General features: G+C 41.7%; 2 protein-coding genes across 2 annotated transcripts, besides 25 other annotated features; both read right to left on the bottom strand.

The window, feature by feature from the left end:
• Window positions 1-5,360: a sequence feature (heterozygous, Esmeraldo-like haplotype).
• Window positions 25-3,177, bottom strand: Tc00.1047053508095.20 (methyltransferase, putative; the record flags this gene model as incomplete). The annotated part of the gene is made up of 1 exon (XM_800429.1): window positions 25-3,177. One exon carries the CDS (start codon window positions 3,175-3,177, stop codon window positions 25-27), a length of 3,153 nt encoding a protein of 1,050 aa, XP_805522.1.
• Window positions 3,607-3,696: a sequence feature (T-rich).
• Window positions 3,776-3,812: a microsatellite.
• Window positions 3,965-3,994: a microsatellite.
• Window positions 4,138-4,175: a microsatellite.
• Window positions 4,211-4,238: a microsatellite.
• Window positions 4,416-4,440: a microsatellite.
• Window positions 4,633-4,668: a sequence feature (T-rich).
• Window positions 4,699-4,722: a microsatellite.
• Window positions 4,953-4,984: a microsatellite.
• Window positions 5,230-5,291: a microsatellite.
• Window positions 5,361-6,101: a sequence feature (areas not merged during assembly with more than two copies in the genome that could not be assigned to a particular haplotype).
• Window positions 5,586-5,624: a sequence feature (AT_rich).
• Window positions 5,679-5,785: a sequence feature (T-rich).
• Window positions 5,834-5,858: a sequence feature (AT_rich).
• Window positions 6,056-6,083: a microsatellite.
• Window positions 6,102-8,300: a sequence feature (heterozygous, non-Esmeraldo-like haplotype).
• Window positions 6,129-6,222: a microsatellite.
• Window positions 6,224-6,254: a microsatellite.
• Window positions 6,319-6,363: a sequence feature (CT-rich).
• Window positions 6,427-6,565: a sequence feature (T-rich).
• Window positions 6,593-6,616: a microsatellite.
• Window positions 7,156-7,184: a microsatellite.
• Window positions 7,244-7,275: a microsatellite.
• Window positions 7,376-7,419: a microsatellite.
• Window positions 7,419-8,267, bottom strand: Tc00.1047053508095.10 (hypothetical protein, conserved; the record flags this gene model as incomplete). The annotated part of the gene is made up of 1 exon (XM_800428.1): window positions 7,419-8,267. One exon carries the CDS (start codon window positions 8,265-8,267, stop codon window positions 7,419-7,421), a length of 849 nt encoding a protein of 282 aa, XP_805521.1.

Here is an 8,300-nt window from a genome sequence, read left to right as displayed (position 1 = left end):
AAAAAAAAAGTTTAAAGAATCCTGTCAATTATTCACAAAACATGCCTCATTTTCAACCAGATTTTTAACAAAAAAGAATGTTCGAAATAACGACGCCGCCTCCCTCTCCTCTGAAGAAAGCTGCAGCAAGGCATGACCGTCCGAGTCTCGCTTCCCACCCCTCAAAACAGCATCACGCAACTTCTGGCCAATGGGGGAATTGTAGTGCATATCACTGTACTCCATGAACCCCAATGACTCCACCGGTAGAAGACCAACAGAACTGCACAACGCGACAAGGCGATTCCATGGCACCAAATACTCTGGAAGTTCACTTACGCTTTCCTCCACAGAAATAAAGTATTGCACCCCAAAAGACGGGTCAGGAGGAGTCTCTGAAGGGAACCTCACGCTGTAAAGACTATTGCCAAAGACAGGTCCATGCTCAGCCACTTGACGAAGCAGCTCGACATCACTTACCGTCGTACCAAAAAACACACCACCCGGACGCAACGCCTTGGAAATAGCACGGAGAAAACAAGACATTCGTTGCTCCGTGCTACAGCCGTAGTGAAGTGAAAACTGACAAGAAACAATGTCCAGGCGCCTCTCCTTCAAGTGTTGATTGAAAAACTCGTCCAATTTAACCGTGAACGCACCCGCCTCATCAAACACATCACAAACCGTAAAGTACGCTACAACACCAACACTACTTTTGTCTTGAGGCACAATCCTCAGACTCAAGCCCTTTGAAACGGAATAGCGTCCGGCAGCCTCCGCAACAGCCTCTAAACAGGAGTCCACCATAAATAAATACCGAGGATTGTGGGCCCTCCACTTAAAGAGATCCCCACCACGACCACAACATACGTCTGCCACAGCAAGTTCACCACACTCAGAGTCTTTATCACTGCGTGATTGAGCATAAGAGACAGCATTGCCAATCAACACATTCTTTACCCAATTATTAAATTTTCTCAACACGCTCCGATTCTTTCCAGAGAGTAACTCCCTTGTCTTGCAGGCGTAATGACTGTTTATCTTCTCCACCAATTCCCCCATAGGCTCCCCCATCATACCGTGTGGTTTTTGCGTGTTCACAACAGGCATGACATCCAGTACCCTTTCGCGTCCATGCACCAGAAGCCACTGAAGATGCTCAATCACACCCACAGATGTGGACTTTCGATTGTCACCTTTGGAATGAAGAGAAACAATATTCCACCGTCCCGTATCGCCGTCAAATAAAGCACTGACCGTAAAATCGGACCAGGCGTAACTCCCCCCCGCGTTCGCCAACTCAATGTACAAGTTCTCAGTAAGCTTTGATCTTTCATCATCCATTGGACATGCAAAACCTAAACCAGAGCACTCGCTTACTTTACAGTGAATGCATGGAATGTGTTGCTTCTCAGACAACAATCGAACTGTCCAGTACAGATGAATCTCATGTTCACCCTGCATTTGTGACTGCGTAGCTCGAAGAGTCAACTGGCATGTTTTCTTCTCAATGGGTGATTCAGGTGCAGAAACAATTTTCCCCTCCTCTTCCAAATCTATGGCTTCCTGTAGTGACTTTAAATCTCTATTGGAAACGGTGTCCTCAACACCAAGCATACCAACCAGCACATCCAGTGTGATGTCCTCCACAAGACTCTCCAACACGGAAATGACAGTGACAACGGAATTTGGCTCAGACTTATCCGTTCTTAAACGCTCGATTGACCAGCTCTTCTTGTGACGATCGAACACACACTCCGCAACAACAGACCTCCCTGTCGGTATTCGGAGCGAAAATGGATTCAAAAGACGCATAGCAGAAGATAGACGTGAGCGGCCGACACTGTCAGGACGATGACCAAAACGTCTCTTACGAAAAAATAAATCCACCACATATTCATCGGTGCGGCTCTCAATAGCGGCAAGACTCCAGTCCACGGACAGCATGGATGGCCACTTCCACTTGAGTTGTTCTTTACTTGCCCCGTGAACAAGATCAAACTTCTCCGGGGTAAAGATGAATCCATCGCTCACTGTCCATCCATGGGGCCCATCGTAGTAATACAACACACCTCCTGTATTTCCACTTGTATCAGCTCGACGAAGGCGGGCAACACATTCGCCAAAGTTTTTAACGGGAAACATCTCCTTGGCAAACACATGTAACAACGGCTTTTGGGTACGCAAATTTTCGGAGGCGTGTATGGAAGCAATAATATGATCCCTCAGCACATCATACCGTTTGGACATCGGCCAACGCGTCAGACACACACCCGTACCAACTGCATCCTTGATTGGAGTATACCGAAAAACATCAAAACAACTGTAAATTGGTCTCGTCTCCTTCGTTTTCAAATCACGCAACGCAAGCATCATTTCTCCATCAACGGCAAACGCAGAAAGTGTGGGGGCCGCATATTCTTCTAATAAAAGATACGCCTGTTCCATGGAACGATCAAAGCAATAAGCCATATGTCGTGTACCCAGAGTTCGTTCCGCCATGATAATATTCCCATTAGAGAAGGCTCCAGAATTAGATTCCGGACACAATTTTAAAGTAAATTTTTCCATCTCGCAGTTGGATGTTTTTGATACTTCGCCCTCAATATAAAAGGAACCAATGGATATCTGTAATGATCGAGAATTGCTCTGTGAAGTGGCACTCTGAAAAAATTGCTGCCGCATTTCTTCCAATGCAGCCACATCATCGAGACGTAAGATGTTGCAACTCGGACCCTCAGCGTCCCGAAATACCCAACACGGAAAAGCATGCACGCAAAACGATACCAAAATGGCACGGACGCCATCGCTCTTCTCCGTCAAAAAGTACTGGTTGGAGCGCAGCATCGCCGTGTGGGACTTCCGCAAAGGCGAGCACAACGGTCCCATAAACTCTCCATCGCGGCTAGAGAGAACGGCCTCCGCCACATACGAGAACAGGAGCCGCGGTATGCCCGTTGACACGCTAGATTTACGAAAACATGTGCGCTGCACCAAATCACGGTAGAGTACAGAAAAAACAGAGCCGCCTGCGCGCTGTGTTTCCGTCGGTGGAGGACAGTGCAGGGAATAAACAAACTCCTCATCAACAGCGAAAAACAGACGCCGCCCAAACAATTTTTCAGCCTCGTTGTGTAACTGCGAGAGAGAGCTCACGGACTTCATTCCTTCGCCGTTGCAGATACACCTCAAATACATATAAAAAAAGAAAAAAAAGAAGGAAAAAGAGCAACATCATTTTTCCAAAAGCCTACATTTGGCTCTGTTTCTGTCTGTGTCCACATGCGTGCAGAGGGCGGAAGAGCACAAAACACCAAAAAAAACCAACCAACAAATTATGTACTCGTAAAATTCCATCGGAGTCAGCAGTCAAACGGTAAACGAAAAAAAAAAAAAATTGAATTAACGGATCATTTGTTTTTTTGTTGTTTTTTTTCTTTTTTATGCGAAAGTCATTCGCCAACAAAGGCAAAGACCCGCATTCGCTCGCAATTGTGATGCCGTTGCAAAAGAACTGCATTCTCCGCGTTTCCCTCTTTTTTTTTTTTTCCCCCGAATAAATTATTACATGGGCCGAAACCACAGTCTCTCACCCCACCACCCACCGCAATACCACACACACACAACAAAAAAAAAAGGAAAAGAAGAAAAGAAGGAGGAGGAAAAAAGAGAAAAAAAAAAAACAATTAAAATGCAGAAAACAACAAAAAAAAAAAAGTTTTTTAAAGGAAAAGGGGAAAAAAAGTAAACCCGCGTAATACAACCAGACAACGGCCCCGTAGAAAATAAAATCCTCGAAAAGAAGAGGAAAAAAAAAGAAAAGAAAAAAAAAGGGCATTTCATCCCATTAAAATTCTCGTTCACTTCTTTTTTTTTTTTTTTTTTGTGTGTGTGTTTTTATCCAATAAAATACTGCCAATGCTTTCACTTTTTATTATTTTTATTGTCCATTCATATTTTGGTGATGCATGTATGCATGCATGCATGTGTGTGTGTGTGTGTGTGTGTGTGTGTGCACGCCAACGGTGATAATTCCAGGCGGCAGGAAAAAACTCACATGAACGACACACACGCAACGTCAAACATCAAAGGCACAAGTCAAGTCAGCAAAAACCATAGAAACAATAACAATTCAAATGATGATAAATAACAATGGACAAAAGAAAAGAGAAAAAAAAAAAAAAAAAAAAAAAAAACCACCACCGCCTCTCCGCAATTCCCCCCGCCCCCATTCTTTTTTTTTTTTTTCTTTTTTCTTTACGTCTGCGACCACCGCTCGCCGCCAGAAGAAAATGAGGAATTAATTCCCACCGACACTCCCCCCACACACAAAACATTTATATAAAATATGCCGCCTCTCCGCACGGTCATCGATTAATTGCGCATGGGATCCACTCCTTTATTTTATGGGGGCAGTGCGCGTTCGGCGCTTTTTGAAAAAAAAAAAAAAAAAAAAAAAAAGTAAACGACTGAGGTGAGGGAAAAAAAATCAAAACAAAAAAAAAAGGGCTTTTTTTCCCCCAGACGCAAACACACACACACACACAGAGAGAGAGAAAAAAAGAAAAAAATCCGCAGTGAAATCAAGCGCCAAGAGACACGAATTCCATAAGAAAAACAAAAAGCCTGGAAGAATTCCCCACGTGCCCTTTTAGAAAGAAAAAAATGAACCAAAAAAAAAAAAAAAAAGCATCCAACAATTCTCAGACATCCTCCTAATTTTTTTTTTTTTTTTTTTTTTTTCCTTGCTAATTCCTTCTTTTTGCTTTCCACTCCCTTAAAGTACTCACTGTTCCATTTTCTGTCCTGCTTCACGCGTCACCGGCACTGTCACACAGCCACGCCATTGCTGACGTGCATGGCGCCCCATCCGAGAAGATATTTATAATCCCTACACACACACACACCTCTTTTCAAAGACAATGTTGGAGGGGGGAGGCGCTCGGGAAAAAAGGGCGTTCACAGATAAAAACATGTATATATATATACATATATACATACATATTCTATTTATTCTCAGTACCGTTGCACAGTAGCAACAGTGATGACGACAAAAATGCAACATTGCAGCAACAAAAATGCATATTGAAACCGAAGTAACAAGCAAAAACAAAATCACATGTAAATTGATGCCGCTACTCGTCCATAAAAAAAAAAAAAAAAGGGGGGGGGAGAGAACCCTACATGGGCACGTGGTAGATAAAAGAGCATGCTCCACACACATACACACCAAAGGAGGAGAAGGAGGGGAAAAGAAGAAAAAAAAAAAAAAAAAAAAAAAGGAAATAAAAATGGGAAAAAAAAAAAAAAAAGATGATGAAGATGAAGATCGTGGCAAAAAATGCCGGTCGGCCTTCCTCCCCTTCAGGAGACATCACATATACTCAAAATAAAAACAAGAAAAAAAAAAGGGCAAATATCATACTTTTTCTCGCTTCTAAAACTAAACAGTCCGATAGCGTACAACTTACGCAGGTGGAGTGAAGTGGGAAGGAGTGAAAAACAAAAATGACACTGAGTTACTGTACACCAAAGCAACGGCAGAACAAAACAGAAAAAAAAAGAAAAAAAAAGGCTTGTAATGTGGAATTAAACCATAAGACACGAATTTATACAAAAAAAAAAAAAGAATATATATTATATATGTATTTAGATAGGGAGATAAATATGTAGCTTCCTTTATTTTCAACGTAGACCGGAAAATAAAGAAAACCAAAAACCAAAAAGAAAAAGAAAAAAAAAAAAATTTTTTTATAAAAACAAGGAAAAAAGGGGAAAATACAACAAAAACAAAAAAAAAAAAAAACCCATTCCGAAATAAGAAGATTTTGCAAGACACCCACAACCACATCTCATAATATATATATTATATATATATTCTTTCCCCCCTCCTCTCCCACTGCTACATGAGAGCGGGGGGAAAGCCGATTCTACATGCTGTAGTTTTCTATTTGTCGTTTTCCGACCATATGTGTTTTGTTAATGCATATGCGTTGTTATTTATTTGTCTAATTCTTTTTTGTTGTTTTTGTTGTTGTTTGAAAAGTAAAAAAAGTCAAGGGCGGCTCGTGGTTTTAAAACAAAAAAAAAAAAAAAAAAAAGAATGGTGCATGCAAACTGCCCAACAACAAATAATGGTGCCAGCCGTAATAAATACATAATGATAGATAAATAAATATATATAAACATTTGCTGCCATATATATAATACATACATGCATGTATTTATGTATTTTTGTACACAATTTTTCTTTTTTTTTTTTTTTTTTTTTTTTTGCTTGTGTGTGTGTGTGCGTCCTTCGTTAGAACTCCTTTTTATCCCCTCCCCTCCTCAAGGCGAGATGAAGAGGGGAGAAGGAGGAGGAGACGCGGGAGGAGGTGGAGGGTACACCCCGCCGCCCAACAAACACAACGCTGTGAAGTCCAAAGGAAGCGACGAGTCGCCGCGAGAAAAACAACAACAACTGAAAAAGAAAAAAAGGGGAAATAAAAAAAAGGAGTACGACAAGTAACTAAGAAAAAAAAAAACATAAGTACAAAAAAAAAAAAAATCGAAAATCCGTAGAAAAGAAAAAAAAAAAATAAGATCGACACACACGCAAAAAAACAAACAAAAAAAAATAAATAAATAAATAAATGCACACAAACAAAATATTGTACGGCATCCACGCGCATGCCACAGCCGAACAAAACGTAACGTAAGGGGGGTGTTATGCCGCCGTGATTACCAGCACATGAAGGGTCCCTCCCCCACTCCACACCTTAATCTTCTGTTTTTTTCTTAATACGTTTAACCCCTTCCCCGCAGGACGTTCCGTATTGCTTCTACCATCCTAGGCGGCAGCACAATCAAGGGAAAAACACACACACAAACAAACACATACAAAAAAAAAATCCCTCACGGTTACCCTGAAATTCGCAGAAAAATTTGCCTCTGATTATACGGGTATCATATTGGCCAATGTGGAACTGGTGAAGATATAAATATTCATCAAACTTTTTCTTTTCTTTTTTAGAAATGATCAAGCAGCTTCAAATCATGTTTTATATGGATATAATTGTCCTTATTCAAAATTAAATAGTAGGAAAAAAAAAAAAGAAAGGGAAAGCCGCGTTGCACCATTGTCACGGGGATTTTACCTTTCCCTTTCTTCTAGATATGTATATATTTCAATTCTTTGTTTTTTGTTTGTTTGTTTTTTTGTTGTTGTTGTTAAGTTCTCGTTGCCTTGCCTTATTGTGCTCTGTGTGCGTGTATGCTGTCATATTTATTTATTTATTTATTTATTTTTTGTTTTTGTTACTGCCTGTTGATTTTCGTGTGTGTGTGTGTGTGTTGTTTTTCTTTCTGTTTCTCGCTTTTAGTTTATTTTGTTTGTTTGTTTCGTTGATGCTTTTTTTTGTTTTGTTTTGTTTTTGTTTTTGTTTTGTTTTTGTTTTTTAGGCAATCAGCATCTCCATGGAAGCATTTTTGGTTTGAGTGAAAACGGTGTTATCCCGTAGGGGTTCTTCCGGCAATAGCAAGGGCGGTAAAAATAGAAGGTTTACACTGAGCCTCTTGGAGAGCCTTTCAAGCTCCGCGAGAGTGGCCTCTTGTGCAAGCCGGCGGTCATCCATAACGTACGACGAGTACGTGAATGACGCAAGGCCAATCACCACAAAGTCTTGAAGCGTGCCATCCTCCGTAGGAATCCGAACGGCATAGCGACGGAAGGGAATGGACATGGCTCCGACAAACCACACACCGAGAGCAGATACATTTTCCAAGGCTCCTCGGCAGCGGAATGCAAGCTGGGCTTCTTCTTCTTCCTGGATCTCACCGAAACCATTATCGTTAAGGTACTCTTTTAGCTGCAGAAGAAGCGTCCGCCAGGTGTGACGCACGGAGTGAATAACAATTGGGTGATGGTTCATCATTTTGGCATGTTGAAGGCTCTTCTGAGCGGCAAGATGCATGAGGCATTTTACTCCTATAACTTTCTCTCTGACGCTCATGGCGTTCTTCCTCTCGCTCGCCTCTACAATTTCACGAAAACGGGCTTGTTGGTGCTGGCGAACGGCGTCACGTTGCACATCCATGTCGGTTCGCTGCTGCGGGATGTATTTGTCTAAGAAGGCCCTTGCAGTCGCAGCGTCAGGATGCTTTGAGGCATGCGAAACACAAAAGGTATTTCTACACCTCGGCAACGTGTTTGGAAGTGGTGCTTCCACAAGCCGTTTTGCCGCAAAGGCGTTGCTTGTGCGAGCATACTCCACAGCCGCTGTCGGAGCCTCCAGGACGCAATCCATTACAAAAGTAATAACAAAAAAAGCAAAAAATAT

This window comes from Trypanosoma cruzi, genomic scaffold (assembly GCF_000209065.1).
Source record: "Trypanosoma cruzi strain CL Brener 1047053516659 genomic scaffold, whole genome shotgun sequence".
NCBI lineage: Eukaryota > Euglenozoa > Kinetoplastea > Trypanosomatida > Trypanosomatidae > Trypanosoma > Trypanosoma cruzi.
The sequence above is the reverse complement of the archived record's forward strand: the minus strand, read 5'-3'. Positions and strand labels throughout refer to the sequence as shown.